Raw genomic sequence first — 23,601 nt, forward strand, 5'->3', positions numbered from 1 at the left:
CTGCCAGGGAATTGTCTTCCTCAGTGTCTTTCCAGGAGCAGGACAGAGAGGCAACATCAATTCTTGCTGGTTGCTTAACAACTAACAAAAATCTGTTCACAAATATAATTCTTTTAGGCAAATTCCTGCCTTCTTCTTTAAAATGAGCTTCTCAGATTTTTTTCTCAAAGCTTAAAGGTAGAGTTTCCTACTCCCCTTGTGTTTCCTGAGCCATATATCTCTCTGCTAAACCATAATCTGTCTTAAAATATGCATTTTCCTCCTATTTTATTAATTTACTAAACTGGCTGGTAAGTGAAGCTTATTAGGAGGTAAGTGAAGTTCATCACTGCCAGCACCAGCAACGAAGGTGAAACAGATGGGATCAGTGTAAGAATTGATGTAGCCATTTCATGGGTAGGCAGCCAAAGCATTACATTAAAATTGAACTGGGAGAAGGGTTGGTGTCCCATCTCGGGATGCGTCAGATCCTACACGTACGCTCGCCTCGGCTCTTCCCCTGCATGCTGCTTGTGCTTGCACCCAGGAGATGGCCCTGTCCTTGCCCCCAGGAGGTGTCCCTGTCCCTGCTGCTGGCTGCCTGTTCTGGGTGAGTGTGTGAGTGTGCAGAGAGGCTGAGTGCCGTGCTGTGCTGACTCTGTGTTTCATTGTAGGCGTCGGTGTACGACGAGAGCGTTTACAGCGGGAGCCGGCGCTATAGTGCCCCCAGTTCCCGTGCTGTAAGAGCTTTTCTGCTTTTCCCTGCTCTGTCCCTGTCCTCTGCCAGCCTGGGGAGCGTCCCACCTGGGCTGTGTGACATCCAGGAGTGGGAGCACCATTCCCACCAGCTTCCATGGAGTAGTGATCAATGGGAACTCGTCCCTCTGTGGGATGAGTGTGCCTCACACAGATCAAACACCTTGGAAAGGCCATGCATGAAATCCTTTCCCTCCCTGAGACTTAAGTCTTCTTGTCAAATATCATTTTGAAAAATAATCAGCCAAAAATTTAAAAATCAGTTCCACGTAGGCAGTGTGAAGTGAATGATTTTTGGGAATATATGGGTGGCTTGGTTTTGTTTCTTGGATTTCCCACGAACTTCCATGGAGCAGTGATCAATGGGAACTCATCCCTCTGTAGGACAGGGAATCCACTTGTGCCTCACACAGATAAAACACCTTGGAAAAGCCATACTTGAAATCCTTTCCCTCCCTAAAACTTAATTCTTCTTGTCAAAACTGAGAAAAATACTAGTTTAAAAAATAATCAGCCAAAAATGTAAAAATCCGTTCCACACAAGCAGTGTGAAGTGGATGATTTTTGGGAATATATGGGTGGCTTGGTTTTGTTTCTTGGATTTACAGTCAAATATATTTTACAGTCATATGTGTGACAGTGCTTCCAAAATGTGTGTTCCTGAGAGTGGAGGGCTCTGTCATGGGGATGGAGAGCAACTATATAAAGAATGACCATATAAATTGTGTATTTGCAAAAAAAGAAACTCCAGGAGTTGGTTTACAGATTAAAAGGCAGAAAATGCCTTCACCTTTTCTCCTCTGTGGGTGTTTGGGGCAGGCAGTCCATCTGCTGCTGTTGTGTCCACCTGGACAAAAAAAAAAAAAGAAAAAAAGCCAATCTCTTTAGATTCTTCAGTCCTCCTCTGTGGGCCCTCTGCTTATTCTGCCTCTCATTCCTTCACTGATGATAGCAGAACCCAACCAACCAAAAAAAACCCAGTAAACAACCGTCATCTAAGGCCATAAGAGTGAAAAGCCTGGAGACAGAGCACTGATGTTAACTTTAAACATCCCATTTTTATTAGCTTGGAGGAGGAAACACTTTCAAGAATGCTTACTGAGCACTTGTTAGTCCTTCAAGGGCTGTGCCATCCTCTTGCCAGCCCACTGATTCACATCATTTACAGCAAACCTTTCAGCCCAAAACCTGTTTGAAAGTCTTTCAGGGGCTGTCAGTGGTGTGAGGACTGAAACCCTGGTGCTTTCCCCTCCCTCCATCCCCATCCCACCTTGAGCCACAGGTATTTATTTGTGTGTAACCCAGCCTTTCCAGTTCCTGGAGTAATGAGAGAGTTGGAGCAGGAGGGGTTTGCCCCAGAGGCAGCGACCTTGTCACAGCACCTGTGGTTGTTTTAATGCCTCTGGACCTTGCAGCACTTCTAACCTGGGAGTGTCAGCTCAGGTGGCTGTTGCCCAAAAAATGTTTTTGGAAGGGCAGGTGGATGCAGGGGGTGAGGCTGAAAGTGGCCTTGCTTGGTCACAGCCACTTCCACAGTCAGCCCTGCAATGCACAGGGAGCAGCTGTGGGATAAATAGGGCCTGGAAACATTAATATGGGACTCATCAGTACTTACACCTTTTTCCCTGTCACACATTTAAAATTTGTGTTAAACCCTTCTTTTGTTAGGCATAAAACACTGCAGTGCCCAAACAAAATCTGTGTTTTTACTTCAGTGCTTTGTACCTTTAATTTAGGAATTATTGTGTGTCTGGCAATAGTTGGAAGCAGTGTGCAGCAGAGTTTGGTATTGTGCACGTTCTCACCTCTGAAACAAAGATCAGTTGCACAAAGCCAGTGTAGGACAGAGTCCCAGAACTGTTGGGGTTGTGAGGGACATCAAAGGCCACCTGGGCAGGGTCACCTTCCACTCTCCAGGGTGCTCCAAGCCCTGTCCAGCACTGACCATTGCCGGCATGGGGCAGCCCCAGCTGCTCTGGACACTGTGCCAGGCCCTCCCTTGGGGTGCATCCGAGGGCACTGCCCTGCCCATGGGCTGTGCACCCTGCCCAGGATGTTTTGTGGGCTCACCCTGTGCTTGTGCTCTAGCTGGGGTTATTTCCAGCTTACCCTCTCACCATTCATTAGTGCTGCAAGCTTAATTTGCAGGTGATGCTGTGCTGCTGTGTTGCTGTGACTAATGGTGATGGAGCAGCCCTGTAGTGGCCAGGTGACTTATTTAAAAAGCCCTGAAAAAACACACAGCATCTCCAAAGTGTAATAATTCTTCAGATTTCTGTGTGTTTGTATCTGAGAAATCCTAATCACCTCTGAAATAAACTCGTTGTTTCCAGGGTAAGTTCTAGTTCTGTTTCCCTGATGCTTTAAACTTTTATTTCCCTGCTCCATTTCCACTGCATTGAAACCTCTGGAAATAAAAGAGCATGGACACACATTCCTTGTCCTTGTCAGCAGCCAGCCAGCCCTGTCCTGCATCTCTGCTCAAATGTTTCCTTTCAAAAAAAGCTACAAGACTTTCTTTGGCAGGAGATGAGGACTGCAGGTGCTGGAAAACCAGGAGAGAGACTCAGTCTCTGAGCTGGGCTCAGTTTTACCTTTAATCCCCACACAGATGGATGTTTCTTCCTTTGGCCTGTGGAGCACAAAGGAATTTATTTTATATGTGCGCAATGTTGGGAACATGGGAAAATGATTCACCAGAGAGCCTCAGAACTCTTGGAAAGTAGTAGGATGGAGGCTTTTGTAGAGAAACTGAATTGTTTACTTGTCACTGGTACCTGAAGAGATATAAATAAATGAGTATTCTAAGAATTGAATCAAATCTCTTCTTGAACTGCCAGTGGAATTACTGCTTGCCTTGATTTTCAAATTAACAATTCTCTGTTTTTCACTGCCGTTCCTTTGTCCAGCTGCATGTAACCATCTCTTTAACTAATTTCAGATGTGATGCTCTACATCCTCTCCTGGTTCCCTTGCCAGTTCTAATGGCTTTCTCTTTTCTCTGCCTGCTGTTCCTGGATTTCCTGCTGCAGCCTTCTGAGTACAGCTGCTACCTTGGGTCAGGATCTCGAGCATCCTCCAGAGCCAGCTCTGCTCGGGCCAGTCCAGTGGTGAGCTCCTCTATTTCTCTTTGCCCTTTGTTTCATTCCTCTCTCCTTCAAGGCCTTTTTTTTTTTTTTTTGTGCAGAGAGGTCACTGTCTCTGAGTAATTCTTAAGGGATGTATTACTTGCTTAGAAGTGCTGTCACACTTCTCCTGTAATCTGCCTAAATATTTGGAACCTCAGAGTGAAAAATTCCCTAGTAGTAGCAATGGCAGCAGCACAGAAATTTCAGCTATAAAATTCTATTTGCAAGCTGGTAGTCCCTAAAACAGTAGGAAGATTTTTTTTTTAGTAATTCAGGTACATCTACCTCAGACATTTCCCTTAGTGGCACTGTTAAATAGTAACCACTAGTCAGTCATCTGAGCATGAATCCTCTAAATATCAATGCTTGTATCCCTGGATTTATAAATGCAGTGATGGAGAAAATTAGTTAAAGGAGTTCCTGTGAGTTTCTTAGGGTGTTAATTGGACCTTCTGGGCAGTGCTTAAGACAAAGAAACCAGAGGATGAAATTGCAAAACTGAAGTGATTTCTATGCAGATGCATGTTTTTACAATAGAAAGTGCACCTTGAACTCTCGTGACAATGAGAGTTTGCTTTAAATGGGGAAAAAAGCCCAGCAAGGTCACTGTGGAAAAGACTGGGATGTTGATGGAAGTGCTTTTGGGGGAGCAGGAAACCCTAAATCTCCTGCAGCATTCAAGCAGTTCAGTTTCTCTCCAGTGAGCAGTATTTTGGTGCAGAGCTGCAGGGCTCTCCAGAGGCTGGATTTGATCATTGTGGGACTGCAGAGTGCCAGGCACTGCAGTCTTTAGCATGGTGAAGTCCTAGAGGGATAAAGAGCACCCAGCTCAAGCTGTGGCTGAGCAATGCTCAAGTCTAATGATGCCTCAGGTTTAGGTTTTGTATTTTTCAGATTCTGTGCTGCTTTAGTGTGTCGGTCTGGGCTTCACATTAGGGGATGGTGAGCTCTCTTCACAGAGTAGGAGACAAAACAATTCCTTCTCTATGGGGACCAAGGACAAATGATCCAAATCTCAGGCCCAAGAGCACAAACAACGTGGACTGAAGAGAGAAAAACAAGAAGGATGAGACTTCATAACCTAAAGCTGTAACTGGACAATTAACTCCAATATGCAAATGGACCAGAACTTACAAAAGTGAGACCCTGTGACCAGTTGTCCATTTTGTCACCATTTTGGTTCATCTTGGGTGTAGCCCTGGCTGGGCTCTTATGCTGCCCAAGGTGGATCCGTGGAGGCCTTTTAATAAATCCCTGCTTTATTCTTTAACTCTGTCCAGCCTCTGTTCCAGGTCAGCCTTCACAGGGCATCACTAAAGGCTTGGCCATCCCCTGCTTTTAGGGGGTTTCTGTTCCTCTCTGTGGCTGTTTCCAGCTCTGGGTATTTCTGATTTATTTCCAAGCATGGGGACAGCTGCTGAGTGCAGCTGGATGTCTGGTAGAGGAAACATGCAGCTTACAGTAAACTAAGATATAACAACATTAATTTGCCACAGAGAGTGAGTTTTGGAGTCTGCCATTTGAAAACTGATACAACAGAGCTGTGTGCTCTGAAGTTTTGGTACATTCAAGTTCTAAGGGTACATTCCCTTTTTTAAATTGTTAAAAAACAGTGGGATTTTCATTGGATACTCTATGGCAGCTGGTGAGCTATAAATAAATTAGTGTTTTAATTAGCCCCTGAACCTGAGTCCCTGAGCTATGAGTTCTTGCAGAATATAACTTCTATTAGTAATACATCTTAAATGGCTTTGCAAACTGGATTTCAATTACCCCCAAAGCAAGAACCAACCAGAATAAACAGGGATTCCATTACAGTTCTGTAAGGGACGCTAAAAACCGGGTACCCACACTGTGCAGTTGGTGTTTCCTTTGTGCCAGCTGAGTCACTCCTGCAAGTTCCTTACAGGAATCACGGGATGCTGGGAGGTGCAGGGGAGGTTTTGGGTTTTAAATTCCCTGCTTACACTTTGGCCCTGTGGCGTGCAAGTGGCTGGAGATGCTGTGCTGAGTCAGCACCAGGCTGAATCTGCTCTGCAGGGAGACAGCAGGCACTCCTGAAATTACCATTTTTTGGTTTAATTAGTGGTTTATTGCCTGCTGTGAAGAGCTTCCCTTATCTCTGTCACCTCGAGGAAGAGCAGAGTTAATGTCAGAGTGAGTCCAGCTGATCCTAAAAGTTCTCATTGCTACACAGGGTCAATCCAGCACACCTTGTGATTATAATATTTTTATCCTGCATTAAACAGACATTGCTTTTCCTGTAGCTCAGGGGGAGGGATCACTTTTACTGACAAGATTCAAAGTGTTCTTTTAGAGTTTTCAGTCAGGTATTTGAGAGTGGAGAATGATTCCTTGGAACTTTATAAATTGAAGCATACAACAGCTTGTCCCTGCAGCTCTGAAATTTTTTACTCAGGGTTTTGTTTCCCTCTCCTATCACTGTTCACTGAGCAGTGAGCAAAAAGCAGCAATAGTTTTCCTGCAGTGGTTTTCCTGCTGTGCACAGCTATGCTAGCTCGTGTTCTCATTTGTGTTATCGTGTTGGTGATACAGTCAAAGGCAGGAAGATACTTCAGCACAATGTGTGAATATTTGTCTTTGTAGTTGTTTTAAGAATTCAGTATATCTGAAAGAAGTTTGCTGTTTGTTTATTTTTCTTCTAACATTTTTCATGTTATCCCGCTGGTGATTATCTGCTGTCCTTGCAGTTACTGCAGATATGCAAATACGTTGTTTAATATTAAACCATCCTCACAGAAAGTGCAGATCTTAACACTACTGAGAGCAAACATCAAATATTTCTGTACAGACGGGCCTGAGCTCTCAGCATGTTTTGGCAGAGCTGGACTTTTGACATGAATTGCAGGAGTTTTGTTATTTTTCTTTTCCAAACCAAGAAGCTACTAGTGAAAAGCAATTATTTCTAAATCTGAAACAGGCTCAGGATGCAGTAGTATTTGTCTGAAGGCTCTCTAAGGCAAGGCAGGTGAAACAAGAGGAGAGGGCTGTGCTGAGATGATGATGATGATGATGATGATGATGGTGATGACTCATCCTGGCTTGTGGAGGCTCAGGCAGCAGCACAAGCAGTCAGAGTTCAGCCTGAGCATACACAGAGCTGGAGAATATCCTGAGCTGGAAGGGACCCACAGGGATCATCAGTCCAAGCCTTGGCCCTGCACAGACCCCCCAGCAATCCCACCCTGTGCATCCCTGGGAGCGGTGTCCACTGGCAGCCTGGGGCTGTGCCCATTCCCTGGGGAGCCTGGGCAGTGCCCAGCACCCTCTGGGGGGAGAACCTTTTCCTAAAATCCAGCCTAAACATCCCCTGACACACCCCCCGCCATTCCCGGGGCCCTGTCCCTGTCACAGGGAGCAGAGATTGGAGCTGCCCCAGGGATGGAAGGTGCCAGCCATGCTGAGCTCTGCCCTCAGTCTCCTCTGCTCCAGCTGAACAATCCAAGTGCCCTCAGCTGCTCCTTGTGTGGCCCCTGCAGCCCTTTCCCCATCTTCTGTCCCTCCTTTGGAGGCTCTCTAAGACCTTTAGATCTTATCTAAAGCTGCCCCAGCCCAGAGCAGACAGGACAATGCCCTCCCTGGCCTGGCTGGCACTGCTGGGGTGATCCCCCAGGGCAGGGATGTCCCTCCTGGCTCCAGGCACTGCTGACTCAGATCCAACTGGCCATCCACCAGGACTGCCAGATCCCTGCTGCTCTCTCACTCCCAGTGTGTCCCTGCCTCCAGGGCATACCTCAGTGCCCAGCTGTGAACACCTTTGCTCACTGGCAGAGACTTAGAGAAAGAAAATGAAGGCACTGACAGACTTAATTGTGGTGGAAGCACTTGGGGAGCTTTGCCTTCTCTCTGTTTAGGGTAGCTTGTGTCCTAGCCCTGCCTCTGACAGTCTGGATGTGCTTTGGGCCTCTCTGGAGTGAGGATTTGCTGCAGTGCTAACTTGCATTTCTGGCACTGATAAGTTTGTTTAGGCAGTGACGTTTGGCATAGCACTCATTCCTGAGAGAGGATTCTTCTCACAAGCCCTCCTCAGACCTGACAGATTTCAGCAGTGGTTTTCCCCTGCTGACTGTTGCTAATTGCTGGAGTTCAGGTGGCTCTCAGAGAAGCAGGAGGAACTCTGTTACAGCTGATCAGACTGGTAAGATGGGGGTTCTTGGAGGGGTTGTACTGACAGTCAGTCTTCTTAATTCCTGGTTTTCTAGATACCATGCTGTGTTAAACTCTAGCCTAACAATTTTTCTCTGCTGTGGGCCATATTTCTATTTCAAGCTGTGCTGTGCTACTTTAAGGGCAGGAAATGATCTTAATTTGATTTGTCACCAAAAATCCCCCTTGCTTTCGTGAGAAAGTTGATCCTAAGTGCGAGATGTGAGCTGGAGCTGAGCAGGGACAGCCACGTACTGAACACTGAAGCTCTTCTGGTACCTGAGCAGGGGACATGGCACAGGCAGAAGAATTCCAGGCTTCCCTTCCCTGATTGTTCAGGAGCCTGGAAGCTGGAAGCTGTGCCTCAGTCCTGGCCTTTCACTGAATTTAAGATCCCTGTACTTGCAGTAGGTGTTTGGTTGAATGCTCTGTGCTAGTGCTGCAGGAATTCATTTTGGACACTCCACTGGTGGCAAAGAGCTTCACCCTAAAAGGGTTTAATAACCCTTTTAATCCATGGAAAACAAGCATTTCAGCCATAAAAAGACTTGTGGGGTGATCTTGCTCATGTTGTGTTTCCAGCTATGCTGAGCTCTGATATTGCTGACATTTTTGTAATGTGGCTCTGGATTTATTCTGAAATTGCTGTCAGAGGAGGCTGAACTCTGATCCCACTGCGCTTAGTTTGCAGAGAGCAGCCAAAACAAAGATGTGCATGCTGGAGTTCCTCGGAAAATTGCTGGAGTTCCTTGGAAAATTACTTCCTTTTCCTGCTTTTTTTATGCACTGAAGTACAAATTGCCCCAGTTGTTGGTGGAGAGAAAGTTAATCCGTGTTTAGAGACAGACCCATGTGCAAATGAGAAATTGTAGTGTTGTGTAAATTAAAGGTACCATTAGGTGAATCCCTCTTTAAATCTGCTTTTCTGGCAAGTATTCTGTCAGTCCTTTATGTTTGTGTGTGGAAAAGTCCCAAAGCCAGGATATTTTTATGAAGGGCTGTGCTGAGTGCATGTGAAGGTGCATGTGAAAGCTCCAAGTTGTTCTCAGCCTATTTAATAATTGCAGTGTTCTTGACTGAATGCTAATACAGGAGCCAAGTGTTTGGGGCAAGAATTCTGTACAACTTCAAATAAACATAAACATTTCTCTCCTGTCCTTTCTCTGTTTCATTTATTGCTGAATCAACTGCCAGAGGGCTTGGGAGGGACTGGGGGAAAGCTGGAAACCTGGAGGTCCCTCTGGTGGCTGATTCCTTTAAGAAAAATTTATCTTTTTAAAAGGTGCCGTGAATACATTAATCTAAACATGAGCACGATGAAAGCTGTATAAAATATTAATCTAAAGTAGGTTTCTCTCTTTGTACAAGACAGATTTTGGTGTATCACTGCCCTGTAACCATAAAATTAAATGCTGCTTGTTTCAGTCTGGCTTTTTGCTTAGAAAAGTGTCGTGTAGCAGGAGGCACCTGGGTAATGTAAGGATCTTATTTTGGTGTGAAGAACTGGCTTTTCTTGAAATTGAGTTTTTAAGTGTTAATTTTTAAATAAATTGTTAGGGATAGTTGCTGGTTTTGAGGAGAAGCTGCTCTGAGTATGGCGCTCCTGGCACTGAGTGGATGAAAGATGAAGATGAAATCTGGTTTGTTTCCTTAACCAGCTCAATTTTAGATGTTACTTAATAGCTTTCATTATTAGAGATTATGCCCCATCAGAGTCATTATTTATGATAGTTTTGCAATAAAGGTGTAGCAGGCTTCACAGGTGTGGTTAGGAATGCTCTGAGTAGAAACACTCACTGCAGTCATGACTCTCACCACATTGTCTTCAACATTCCCCTTTGTAAATGCAAGCTTCTGTTTGACTCATGTGATGAGTCTATTTTATTTTATTTATTTTATTTTATTTTATTTTATTTTACTCACGTGATGCATCATTAAAACAATATCAATATTTGTTCCCTTCTTTATTTTGCTAAAAACTGAGATTGCACTTTGTTCCAGAAAATAGAGGCAAATGGCTGGAGGAACATAAATATTTTGAGTTGTGCCCTGTTGAGGACAGATTTTGCAAAGGCTGTACACAGATTTCCAGAGGCACATGTGTGTGGACACACAAATCTTTTGTCACATGCCTTTATTGACACTGCCACAGCTGTCTTGATAAACAACAACACCACAGTGTTTGGCCAGGCTAGAAGGCTGCCAAATCCAGCACTTGGAGCTGTCTGGCATGAAAATAAAAAGCTGTTTGCACAATTCAGTCCATCTTGTTCATTTGGTCTGAGCTAAGTTGTCTGCCTTCATTAATGACCCTCTCTTATTGCCTCCAAATTCAGAGATTTGAGGGTTTTTTTTCTAAAGATTTTACCTATTCAGTGTCTTTGCAAGTTTAGATCTAGTGCTTTAAGTCTGGCTTATTTTACTTTGGAACCTCAGACTTAAGTTTTCTTAATGCTAATTCACAGGGAATTTTAGCTGTGAGATGCCAGTGTGAAAAGCTGATTTGTAACAGGTACCTCACAGTTCTGAGATTTTTTTTTAAATAGGGTTACATAGGTAAATTGAAGAATAATGAGTGAGATTATCTCCATATATTGTTCTGTGTAATAAAAGAAAAAAGCTCCAAACAACTGTGCCAAATGTGTACTGATTGGGAAGAGATGTAGGTTTTGAGTGTGTTTTCAATGGACATTATCAACTTAACCTCAATTATGCCGTGCCTGCCCCTGAATCAGCTCTGTCCTGATTGTTTTCCCAGTAGTTTCAAAAACACTATTCCCTTTGGCAATTAGGCTCTTCTTGCTCTGGGGAAGACATTAATTTTTCTAGGAGTCTTTTGGGAAACCAGCTTGACTGTGCTGAATGTCCCAAGAAGAATTCAGGTTTTTTTGAGTTCTGCTGAGTTTTAATTTCATTCAGTCCTTTTTACACTTAGTTCCATCTTAGATGGAGATGTTCTGTAACTTTTAAACCCTTCAGCTGTTTGCATCCATGGTAATTTTCTGTCCTCCTAAATGCTGCTTTCTCACTGTTTGGGTTCTTCTAGGCTAGTTTTGGTACAGGATCTCTCTTTAAATTAGTAAATTGCAGTGAAGTACTGAAACCCTAAAAGAGTTTATTTAGACTTTGGACTGGTCCCTGATTTTTGATTTGAGGGTCAGTTTTGTAGTCTAGGATCTTTGCAGTCCCTGTTTGTCTTGAGAGGGGAATATTAACCACAGGTTTGAAGCTTTAGATTTCAAGTTTAACTTGGTACCTTGTGCTCTTTGGGATGGGGAGGATGTGGTGGCATTTCTGGTATATTACTGCCTTCTCTTACCCTTTATTGATTCTATTAATAATTCCTTCTCAACCTCTCTTTTACAGATTGAGGAAAGGCCAGAAAAAGACTTTGAGAAGGTAAGAAGGATCTTATCAATTATTCTGACAACAGTGCTTTGTTCATTCTTTTCCATGGGTACAGCTTACCACGAGTGCACAGAAATTTCCTATAAAATCCATTGTGAGGCAAAATTTTGAATTTCTGGAGCCTTCTGCTGCAGCACTTCTGAAGATGAACTTTTCAGCCCCTGCTTACTCAATGCTAAGTAGCTGACCTTCAACAGCAGTTGGCTGAAACTGCTTTAGGCTAAGCCACACAAACACTGTGTGTGTTTATTAGATCTTAATTATGAGACCCAAGTTCTTTATGTAAAAATAAATAAATCATCATAATAAAAGAGGAGGCTGCTACATTAACCCTGAGTACAGTCAAACAGTTCATGTGGCCACTGCTGCAGAGTAAATAAATATCCATAAAGGAGAGGAGCTTCCAAAGCTTCCACAGAATGTATTTTTACAAGTTTTGAAAATGTCTGGCAGGCTGATACCAACCCCTAAAGACTTTCTCCAATTAAGAATTAACAGTTAGAAGCTAAATTATGCAAACTCCTATTGCAGTATTATTTAAATACTTCTGATCTGCCTTTTCTCTTTAGTTTCCCTTGTTAAATCTTGATTTTGATTTTTTACTTCTTGGAAAGTTTGATTTCAATCAAAAGCACATCATTTAGAAGTGCAAGGATTAGTGTAATGTGTGTATTAAAAATAAAAAAAAAAGAAAAGGAGAAAGCTACAAACCCATAATTTATGTGGAAAAGAAAGTTCTGAGCAGTTTATCCTTGTGTGATTGTAGGGAGCACGAACTGTCTCAAGTTTATCAGCAGCTACCTTGGCCTCTCTGGGAGGCACTTCTTCACGGAGAGGCAGTGGGGACACCTCCATCTCAGCTGACACAGAGGCTTCCATCAGGGAAATCAAGGTGAGGAATGCTTAACCCAGAATAAATCTGGGAGTATCCTTCAGGGGCAGCTGGAAGGAGAAGCTTTGCTGGAGATGTGTCTCAGATGGGACCTCCCAGCCTGGAACAGGGAATGGGAGGAGGGTGGAGATAACACAGAGGGGAGAGCCTGGCACAGAGGGTGATCATCACTGAAAGGGACAGAGGAGGGCTGGGATTGCTGGAGCCTTTGAACCTGGGTCTGTGCCTCTTCCTTAACACTGCAGATTCTGGTTTTGCCAGAAAAATAAAATCAGAATTAGCCCAAACTCCTGACCATGAAATCTGGTGGTGTGGCAAGGCCTCAGCTTAGGGTCAGAGCCCTTGAGGAGTGTGGGAGAGGTGTTGGGAGCAGCACCTTGAGCCCTGCTGGTCCCTCCCAGCTGCACTCTGCCCTTAGTGCTGTCACTGACCTTTCTCACCTCCCTCAGGACATCTATGAGTTAAAGGACCAGATTCAGGATGTAGAAGGCAAATACATGCAGGGGCTGAAAGAGCTGAAGGTACTGACTGGTGTGTGAGCATTAACCCAGTGTGAGCCCAGAGCTGCCCCTGCATGCTGTTCTCCTGGGAACTGGGTGCAGAGTGTCTCATTAACTAGCAAGCTTTTCTGACTGGGGGGTTGTGTTGGGAAATGCTTCCAAGTGTTCCCTGAAAGGCTGCTGGTTGCCAACTGCACGTTATCTTTGCTGGTTTGCATTGTTTTTCTAGCAAATGAAAATTATTTGGGTTTTTTTAATATGGTTTCCTAATCCAGGAAACTATATAAAATATACATAGCAAATTATAAAATATATATAGCAAATTAAAATTATTTGTTTTTTTTTTATATAGTTTCCTAATCCAGTATTGGGAGATGAACTAGAACTCATCTCCTACAATTCTAACAACAATACTATATAATATATATATAGCAAATTAAAATTATTTGTTTTTTTTTTATATAGTTTCCTAATCCAGTATTGGGAGATGAACTAGAACTCATCTCCTACAGTTCTAACAACAAATATGAGTTTAGAACCTTGTCTGTTTTTATTTTTATAAGGCCATGGGAGGTGTCATTTGGGTTTCCCCTTAACCAATTCTTGCAACAAAACTCCATTTATCAAAACCTGTCATGTGAAGAAGGAATGCTGAAGCTCTTACTGCTTCCATGAAGCCATAAATACATTTTGTATAAACAAAATCTTGTTTTGTTTATGAATGCAACATAAATACAACAACCAGCTTGCACATCCATGTACCCCCCACCTCCTAAGTGAGCAGTGACATGAGCTGTGGCTTTTTGGAAAAGGCAAACAGATAAATTCAACATTTGCCAATTAATTGCTGACTGTGTCAGCAGCTCAATGCTGACAGAGGAAGGTGTTGCCATTTTAAGTGAGTTTTCAATCGAAACAGAGTAGTTAGGCCTTTTTTGGTAAAATTTTGGTTTTCTTTGTGGTCACTGAGTAGCAGATAGAGCGAAATAATCAATGTTTCCATCCATGTCCTTAGACTGCCTTTTGGGGTGATTTTGGACCTAAGTTGCACTGTTTGATGCTAAGACACCAAAACATTGCATGCTGAAGGAGTGGAGCAGAACTTCCTTAATTCTTCCTTGCATATACTTCCTTTCCAGCTCCTTTCTGAGCTTTCCAAATCCTGGTGCCTTTCCTGTGCTTGCCATTCCTCATCTGGAGCTGGAAAGTGCCCCAAAACACAGTTAAGCATTTGGAACTGGACAAATTCATATCCTAAAAGAAAAATGATCTCATTTGTTAATAGAAATGTCAGTTAAACTGATTTAGACTTTGCCACTGTCACCCTTAGTTCTGTTACCAGCTGAAAAAGGAAGTATATGAAACTCACCCATACTTCAGTTGAAATAATTAAATTTACTCAAGTTCCAAGAGAAATTGTTTGATCTGCAAACTAAGATGTGTGTCCTCCTTGTTTGCACATTTACACTCCTTTGTTTATATACCTCTTTGTTTATATAACTCTTTTATTTCTTTATTAAAATCAAGTAGTGCATAGTTTGTCTGCATAAATGAAAAATTATGCTAATCTTTATTTTACCATCATTTGTTGTTCTAAATATCTCAGTATCTTATATTCAGGTCAAACTGACAGAGGGGGTTTTCAGGATACTGGGAATTGTATCTTAGAGAGTAAATTTGTAAAGAAGGGATGTGACATGGGAAATCACACATCAGGTCACAAAAACTGCAGCTTTGTCTGTCACAGTGAATCCCGAGTTAGTGTTTAAGGGTTCCCACGTTGCAAGGATCTCTGAAATTACTGTGAAGTGGCTGTCAAGCTGCCTGAATTTCAGGCTCAAATCATCCAAAGTGATTTTAATCAAGGCCAGTTCACCTTTAAAAATAAAAAAAATCCCAACTTGCCATCTTGAGCAGCAGCTTTGAGCTGCCAGTGTGCAGGGGCAGGGGGAGGAGGCAGAAGGAGGGAGAGCAGGAAGGCAGGAGCTGCAGCAGCAGATTGGATCTGTGCTGAGGTAAGGCTGTCTGCTTGGCAGCACAAGCCTGCTGGGGACTGGGCAGGTTTTCCTCACCTTGGGACAGCTGGGAGGCTCCAGCACAGCATTTGTGCTGCTTTCCTAGGCAAACTTTGGTGCTTTATTTCCTCACTGAAGGTCTTGGTTGGCAAAGTGTCCTCCTTTATTTCTGACTCTGACTGAGTTGCTTATTCTCTGCAGGACTCTCTGGCTGAAGTTGAGGAGAAATACAAGAAGGCTATGGTGTCAAATGCTCAGCTGGACAATGAGAAAACCAATTTCATGTACCAGGTGGACACCCTGAAGGATGCACTCTTAGAGTTAGAGGAACAGCTGGCAGAATCCAGGAGGCAATATGAAGAGAAAAGTAAAGTATGTAAAGAGCTCTGGCATGGGGAAAAAACAGGGAGAGATTTGGAGGGGGGTAGAGATCTTTGGGAGGAGGCAGCTAAATTATTTTTCAGTATTTTGAATTACTGGTTTAATTAGTATTAAGTGAAATGCCAATTTGTTGTGTACTTGTGATCATACAAATGAGAATTTTCCCTAAACCATTTCTGAAGAAGGGGAGAAGTGTTGTAGCTGGTAAAGGCTATATTGATATTATCACATCTCCTTTTATATTTCATCTCTAAAGTAAATTCCTAGGGTTTGTCCATAGGGATTTCTGGAGCAATTTTACACACAAAGGTGTCTCCAGGCAGCCTGTGGGAGGGTTGTGCAGTTCAGGCAGCTCTGTGGTTAAATGTTGAATTAAGTTTTACATTAATTCAGCAGCTGACAGTGATTTGGTGTTAAATAATAAAACTGGGGCTTATGTTTTCAGAACTGCCTTCTTGTAGCTTGGGGCATTTGACTACACCCCCCCTTCAAAACACAGTTCCTGAAAGATACTGTGTGGTTTTTTTCTCTTTTTATTTAAAAGCCCAGCTAACTTTCAGTACATGGCCATGTGGGAAGAGTGGGTTAAATTCCCATCCATTCATCTGTGCAGTCTGAAGGACTGGAGTGCAAAAGCTCTTCAGCCTGCTGCTCAGCTTGTCAAATGGGCTAAATGATGTCTGCCACTTCTATATTTAGTGCAATAATAGCATCTTGGAAAAAGGACAAACTCGATAAAAATTGCACTCTTGTGGGATTGTGATTAGAGGGATATTCATGAATTACATTGCAGTAAGCATTTTCTTTGTGTTTGGGCTTATTTTCCTCTTTTTGATGGGATGCTATTTTTGATTAATATTAATCTTGTGAATATTTCGTTATTCACAGGAATTTGAGAGGGAGAAGCATGCTCATAGCATATTGCAGTTTCAGTTCATGGAAATCAAAGAGGCTTTGAAGCAGAGAGAAGAAATGCTTGCAGTAAGTAACTGGTTTTTTCTTTTAATGGCTTCTTTGATTGGTACATTCCCAAGCAGCAGTAGAGTGGAGAATGTGAGGCATGGAGAATTTTATTCCCTATTCAAGTTTCTCACCGGAAGAAATATTAGCGCTGCAGACCAAACAGGTTCAGAGCTGACTAATGCAAATAGTACCTTCCTAAGTATTACCTTATTCTTCCTAAGTATTGCGTTTTGGACAGCTGTTTGTGGAGATGCAGAGGAAAATAACAGAACTGGAAAATACAAGAACAGTAACTTGTTTTAAGTGATGTTGTGGATAATAAAATTGTCTTCAGGAGCACAGGTTCAGTTGGGATGTCGGGAACTGTGCATTGGAGTTACTCATTTACTTTAGCACCTGACTTTTTTCATTCTTTGGCATCACTGCAATCTTGGCCTTCCTTGTTAACCTGTTACCTGCTTTCTGTCTTCTTGTTTTGCTCCTGCCCCTCAGGAAATCCAACAGCTGCAACAGAAACAGCAGAGCTATGTCAGGGAAATTTCAGACCTTCAGGAGACAATAGAGTGGAAAGACAAAAAAATAGGGGTAGGACTTGTCAACTCCTGCAATGTGTTCAAAGTGACACTGATCCTGCTTTTGTAAAACCCCTGTGTAGTGCCTTTGCTTGCTGTGGCTGTCCTATGATGTTGCCAGTGAAGTAGCAAATAGCAAGTGTTGTCTTTGGCCAGTAGTACCTTAAAATCCAAGGAAAACCTAGCAGCTGCTCTGCTTTCAAACCAAGGGCAATTGATTTGCTGTGCTGCACCATTTGCATTTGCCATATGGGGAGAGGAAGTGCTATTTATAATGCAATTCCATCAGCACTGAGTTTTCTCTTATTCAGATTCAGTCTGCAGACTGAGCAGAAACTGGAGTGGGATGAAGAGGTAATGGAGCTATTTATAAGAGGTTGGGATGAAAGTCTCCCTTGCTTCTCATCGCTTCCCACCACCTCTTATCAAAGCCACATGGAAACCCACTCTGGTTTTCTTTTCCAGCTGAACACTGAAAGGCTTCCTGAAGAAAGTAGGAGAAAGAAATCTGGCAGTCTGCCCATGTTTGTGATGTCCAATAATTTGTAGCAGCTTGAAACTGAAAATTGTCTAATTTTTTTTAATTGTTCTATATAGAAATACTGGGAGGGAGGAGTTCAGTAGAAAAATATGCATTTGCACATGGTGCATCCCAGACTAAGGATGGCTTAATGGCAGCTTTCAAATTAATTAAAATGTTAAATAAAAAGACTCCTGAAATCCAGTGAGCATATTTCCATGACCTTCCATTAACACGTGGGAATGACATGGAGTCTTCAGTGTGCATGCTGAAGCAATGGGGGTTTGGATCAGCTTGTTTAGCAGATAAGAGTAAAAAGTGGACCCTCATATGAAGGGTCCCCAGTGAAGAATTGGGCTCTGAATGTCTTTGGCAGGAATTCTTGGTTACTGAGGAAGCTTTCTTGGATTTGAGGTTTCTCTCTCTGTATGCAAACTCCGTCCTATAATCTGTAAACTTGACCTTTTTCATCTGTGCCCTTTCCATCCCCTGAATATCTTAAATCTGCTCATTCTTGTCTACATTTGCTTTTCATGGCCTTTACTTGTCTCCCTTCCTTTCTTCACATCTCCTCTGTCTGTGTTGGGAACTCAGGCACTAGAGAGGCAGAAAGATTTCTTTGATTCCATAAGGAGTGAGCGGGATGACCTTAGAGACGAAGTGCTTGTGCTGAAGGAGCAACTGAAGGTATGCAAGAGGAATAAAATAAATTTATATTCATCTGCTGACCCTTTTCCCCTGTACATTTGGGCACAAATATTAGGTCTAGCTCCGTAGCAATAACTCAATTTTCATGTTGCCTATAAATTGCCATTTCAGGGATTTTCTATATGAAGTCCTTTCCCCTCCTATTGATTGTGAGTTCTTAGTGTAGACTGGAGTATAATGAAGTTGTTTTTGTAGGAGTCACTTCTCTGAGGAACATCTTATGCAGCAGATTTACGTTTTAAAAAAAGTAAAAGAGCTGGGATCACATGCTTTCTGTCAGAATGGCTGAACTGAGAACTGCAATATCTGTTCTCCTTCCTGACTCCCAGCCACGTTTAATGGAATGATTGAAGCAATTGTTTATTCAGAGTATCTTGGACAAGAGCACTTGACAGTCCTTCCCTTGCTGAGCAGCAGGCTCTAAAGCATTGCTTTTGCTTCCCACAGAAACATGGAATAATCCCAGACTCTGATGTAGCCACCAACGGGGACACATCAGACATTATGGATAACGAAGGACACTTGGATTCTTCCCGAACTGCCCCAGGCACCACTCAGGCATTAAAGACAGGAGGGGAGGGGATGCTAGGTAAGTGCTGTGTGTCCTCTCAGCCCCTCCTGCCTGTTTGTCTTTCATTCATCCACCTCTGCTTGGATGGGGCAGTTGTTAGTGGGACAATTAACAGCACGCAGCATGCTCCTTGTCCAGTCACTCCCTGTGCATCTCCCTGCTTCATGTTGATTATCACTCCCAGTGTGTCCTGCAGTCTCCTCCAGCAGCAGACTTCACCTCCCCTGCAAGGTGGCAGAGGATGGGAATGCAAATAGGACATTACAGATAAGTAGCAGTCATTCACATTGCCATTTAAACTCTGAATTGGAAAATTGTCCCAGGATAATCCTACTGCTGCTCAGTGTTTTTCAGCACATGCCTTAAATATTCAGGAAAAAAAAGGCATTTTAGTTTTCTATCAAGAGCTTGTATGTTGGTTCATTGATATCCCTGAGAACTGTGTCTGCTTGAACAACAGTGCTGGGCTCTGCCAAAGCACACCAAAGGATAAATTCTTTGTTCCTGTGCTACTGAACACTTAAAATTAACATTTCTGTGTTTTTACTTGTTACACTGACACTTAAATTCAAAGGATGTAATTGAAGTGGACAGCATTAGGAAGGAGAAATCTGGTTGGCAAAACCTCTTTATGCTTTTATGTATTGAACTTATTAGAGAACTATTGTACTAGTGTAAGGAAATAAAGTAATATTTTTGCTTTGTTGGATTTTTTTTTTTGTTCTAAATGAACATACTAATAAATAGCTGCAGGCAGCCAATTGTTGCAAGTGCAGGTTCTCTTGCTTTGAGCTTTTGGCTGCTTTTTCCTCACTCAGTTTCTGTGTGGAAACAATGTGGAACACCAAAAACCAAGGTAAGGGTGTATTTTTAAATGTAATATGTTTTCTACATCTCCTAATCCAGGGGTTTCTTTTTTCAGAATAGGTACAGCATAGACCTAAAAACTAACAACACTATTGTTTTAATATCTGTTGCTTTTAAATAGAAACTGAAGGAAAAGTGTTACAACAAAAATAACCTTCAAAAAACCACAGAAATCCCCACCCCTTTGGGTGGGTGAAACAAGGGGCACAGATTACCTGAGCTTGGATCTGTGTTGGGAGGTCTGAACAGCCAAACTATTCACTTGCCAATCAGATTTTACATTCAGTGTCTGTTATCAGGCACTGCTGATGCCTGTCTTGAGATTTTAAAAGCAAAATATTACTGAATAGTCCTTCATGATTCCATTGTAATGGCATCAGACTCCTGCACGGATAGAGGGGTGTCAGGGTTGAGGTTGCAGAGAAAATTGCTGAGGAAAAGCAGTCCTTAGAGGTACATCTGCAGATATTGCTGTTAAATTGCACTGCTTGAACCAGCTGATCTCCTCTACCAGAGCTGTCATCCCCACAGCCAAGAGCAAAAATCTCCTCCCTTACAAAAACACGAGCCAGCACCTGAGACTTCTTGCTTTGAGAGGGTGGTGGTGAGTTTCACTGATCAAACCCCCTGGATCCTTACTAATTCAATTGCTGCTTTGCCTCACAAAATTGGCAAAAGCTGATCTTTTATTAACCTGCTCTTCTCATTCTGTCTTTCGGGTTTTGAGTGGGGAGGTAAGTGCTGTGGTGTGGCCCCCTCAACTTTCTCAATGGTCTTTTAGGCAAAGCCAAGGAAGTGGAGATGAAAAATGAGATTTTGGAGGATGTGGGGAAAAGAGAAATCTTGCAGAATACTGAGCATGAGGAACACAAAGAGGAGTCTGAGGAGGAAGTACAGACATTGCATGCTGCTGAAAATGCAAAGGCAGAACAAATGGTTGAAGAACGGGACGCCCTGCCAGCAGTGATGTTACCAGAGAGTAGGTTTGCAGAGCAAGCCCAAAGCCTCCCAGAGCCTGTGTCAGGGAGCACTTCTTCAAACAGTGACAGTGACACAGATGGCTTGAGAAAGGTCACAGAGCCCAGGGGCACAGCAGCCCAGCAGCCTGAGAGTACAGAGGCTGAACACCATGACTTGAGTGCAAGGACAAATGAGAACCTGGAGCTGGGCTCTCTGCAAGGCCACCCAATTTTTGAGACTCCTCAGGACATGTTATGTGACTCGGGTACAGAGCAGGAACTGGGAGAAGCTGCACCCAGCCAGGAAGAACAAGAGGATCTTGAAACCAGCCATGCCCTGAGTGATGATGAAATGGATGAAGGGTCTGACAGTACAAGTGAGGGCAGTGAGTTGGTTTCTAACCAGGCAGGGCTACCTGAGGGAGCAGTGGCAGGCTTGCTTAGGGAAGAGGGAAATGTGGAGAGTTCCACTCCAGAGGAGCCTCAGCACTCAGAAGAAGGTGCTGAAAACAAGGTTGCAAATGTCTTGGAGGAAAAGTTTGTTGACTGCACTGATGGGAGAAGTGATCAAACAGCAGGTGACAGAGCTGAAGAAAAAGATGAGGTTGGGAACACAGTTCAGGGTCAGCTGAAGGAAGATGAGTCTGTGGGTTTGGAGGGGACAGAGCCATGTGAAAGGGATGTCCCAGCAGAGCCACTTGAAAAGGAAGGTGGAGAACATCAGGCATTGATCCAACCAGCTTCTTCAGAGGACAGTCCTTCAGCATCCCCAGAGGAACCAGGTACACAAGGTAAAACTGAAGATGAAACTGCTACAGCTGAGAAGGATGGACAGAAGGAAGAGCTGATGGAAGAGCTGGAGAAGTGTTCAGGTTCTGCTGAAACAGACAAGCAAGGTGTGGTGTCTGTGGAGGCAGGAGGCTCCATTCCTCAGGGAAAGGGAGGTGAGCTGCAGCAGGCACAGCCAGGAACAGAGGTTCTGAGAGAGGTGATCGCCCAGGAAACCCATTCAGACCCGAGTCTTTTAGATGATGAAATTGAGGAGTCAGAATTGGAAACAGGGGGTGAGGCTGGGGAAGCACAGGAAAGTAGGACAGAATGGGTAGAAGATCTGAATCCAAAGGCAGAGGTTCAAACAAGTCAGGGTAGTGAAGAAACAGCAGAAGGTACAGAGGGAGAGAAAGATGTTCCTTTAGAGGGTGAAGAGCAGGGGGTGGTTAAACAAGTAGAAGGTGAATCTAAAGAGGAGTCAGGTGTAGGTGTTACTGTAACTACTGAAAACAAAGCCAGTAAAGAAACACTGAAAGAAAATGAGCAAGAGGTAGAGCTTGCAGACCACCCTGGTGGGGAATCTGCTTCTGAGGAAGGTGCAAATAATGCCCTGGAACAGGAGCCTGTGCAGGATGAAAACATTAGTGAGCAAGTTAAACTGGAGGAAGGTGTAAACACTTCCCTGCCACAGAAACTTGTGCAGGATGAAGAGAACAGTGAACAAGTTAAACTGGAGGAAGATGCAAATAATTCCCTGGCACAGAAACTTATGCAGGATGAAAACACTGGTGAACAAGTTAAATTGGAGGAAGGTGCAAATAATTCCCTGGCACAGAAGCCTGTGCAGGATAACATTAGTGAACAAGTGAAAATGGAGGAAGATGCAAATAATTCCCTGGAACAGAAAGCTGTGCAGGATGAAAACATTGGTGAGCAAGTTAAATTGGAGGAAGGTGTAAACACCTCCCTGCCACAGAAACTTGTGCAGGATGAAGAGATTAGTGAACAAGTTAAACTGGAGGAAGGTGCAAATAATTTCCTGGAACAGAAGCCTGTGCAGGATGAAAACATGAGTGAACAAGTGAAATTGGAGGAAGATGTAAGTAATTCCCTGCTACAGAAACCTGTGCAGGATGAAAACATTGGTGAGCAAGTTAAATTGGAGGAAGGTGTCAATAATTCCCTGGCACAGAAAGCTGTGCAGGATAAAGAGAATAGTGAACAAGTTAAACTGGAGGAAGGTGCAAATGATTCCCTGGCACAGAAGCCTGTGCAGGATGAAAACATTAGTGAACAAGTGAAATTGGAGGACCAAGCAGAGGAAAGCCTGGAAGATGATGGTGATGCATTTGATTTTGATGAAGAGTCAAATCAAATACTAGAATCCGATGAAAAATATGATGGAGAGAAAGCTGATGCACAGGGAGAAGAGGGTGATGGAGCAAATGGTGCTGTTGGAAAAACTGCCCACACAGACAAAGCTGGAGAGGGAACAGACAAAATGGAAACCAAAGATGCCTTGGCCAAAGGTGAAGTCCTGCAGCATAAGAAAGATGAGCGTGAAGAAACAGGGTGCTTGCAAGGGGAAGCGCTGGGGAAAGCTGATGAGGAGGCTGATGTGGAGGAAGATGAAATCAAAGTGTCAGATTCTAGCAAAGTGGGAAAATTCCAGGATCGAGATGTTTTGGAACAGGATTTGGAAAGTGCTTTCATTAAGAGGGCTGAAAGTAGGGAGGATTTGCAGGTTGGTAAAAGGAGTAAGGGCAGATCCAGAGATGACTGTACAATCTCCTGAGTTCAGAATCTCTAACCTGCACGAGTTCCATGCCCTGTGAGCAGTCCCAGGACACAAACATGCACTTTGCACAAGACATCAGACCTTGGAATACTCTTAAGAGCTTTGTCTTTGTAGGTAACTCAGCATAAAGCACGGATGTGGTAACAATGCAAGTTTTAAGTTATTCACTCTTGTACCCAGCCACAAGAAATTGTGAGTGGGTTTGGTTTTGCTGTGTCTCAGGTTGAAAGCTTATCACCTGATGATGAAGCTTCACAACTTGACTATTGAAACTATTATGCAATTAAAGTACCTCTAGTGTGGATAGCTGCTCCTGGGGAATTTCTATAGGAATTTTTTTTTATTCTAGCCTAGTTGATCAATATCGTGAATGTACATTGGGCCTTTGTGAACTTATGCACATTATGGTTACTTGTACTTAGATCTACAGCAAGTACATGAACTCTTCATGAAGGAACTCAGCAGATCAGCCATCACTGATGGTGAAACTTCTTTCAGAATGCTTAAAGCCTATGAACCAATCTCTTATTTTTTTTTAATATGAAGAAAAAAGATCTTTTCATTCCACTTTGTGTGTATTTCTTATATGGTCACATTCCAAAATATAGTTAGACCACTGTGAATCTGCTTAGTCTGAGCACTTCGG

The 23,601-nt window shown here is 43.2% G+C and overlaps 2 protein-coding genes across 7 annotated transcripts in view; both read left to right on the forward strand.

The window, feature by feature from the left end:
• Positions 1 to 23,601, forward strand: part of LRRFIP1 (LRR binding FLII interacting protein 1) — a 59,143-nt gene that overhangs the window by 24,245 nt on the left and 11,297 nt on the right. For 3 of the 6 annotated variants that reach the window (XM_031063477.1, XM_031063476.1, XM_031063479.1), the window contains 10 exons: positions 654 to 719; positions 3,768 to 3,845; positions 11,397 to 11,429; positions 12,205 to 12,330; positions 12,780 to 12,851; positions 15,047 to 15,217; positions 16,115 to 16,207; positions 16,682 to 16,774; positions 17,876 to 17,968; positions 18,437 to 18,578. In XM_031063477.1, the coding sequence (XP_030919337.1) occupies positions 654 to 719; positions 3,768 to 3,845; positions 11,397 to 11,429; positions 12,205 to 12,330; positions 12,780 to 12,851; positions 15,047 to 15,217; positions 16,115 to 16,207; positions 16,682 to 16,774; positions 17,876 to 17,968; positions 18,437 to 18,578 (967 nt within the window). The remainder of the gene's footprint in view (positions 1 to 653; positions 720 to 3,767; positions 3,846 to 11,396; positions 11,430 to 12,204; positions 12,331 to 12,779; positions 12,852 to 15,046; positions 15,218 to 16,114; positions 16,208 to 16,681; positions 16,775 to 17,875; positions 17,969 to 18,436; positions 18,579 to 23,601) is intronic. The other 3 variants (XM_031063478.1, XM_031063480.1, XM_031063481.1) reach the window with 3 other exon arrangements.
• LOC115948752 (leucine-rich repeat flightless-interacting protein 1-like) lies at positions 19,897 to 23,562 on the forward strand. The gene has a single exon (XM_031063475.1). It carries the CDS (start codon positions 20,229 to 20,231, stop codon positions 22,950 to 22,952), a length of 2,724 nt encoding a protein of 907 aa, XP_030919335.1. The 5' UTR covers positions 19,897 to 20,228; the 3' UTR covers positions 22,953 to 23,562.

The sequence above is a fragment of the Geospiza fortis genome, unplaced genomic scaffold, assembly GCF_000277835.1.
Source record: "Geospiza fortis unplaced genomic scaffold, GeoFor_1.0 scaffold407, whole genome shotgun sequence".
Taxonomy (NCBI): domain Eukaryota; kingdom Metazoa; phylum Chordata; class Aves; order Passeriformes; family Thraupidae; genus Geospiza; species Geospiza fortis.

Excerpts from the sequence above, each read along its gene's own strand:
- LOC115948752 (XM_031063475.1), top strand. The coding sequence starts at position 20,229 with ATGAAAAATGAGATTTTGGAGGATGTGGGGAAAAGAGAAATCTTGCAG.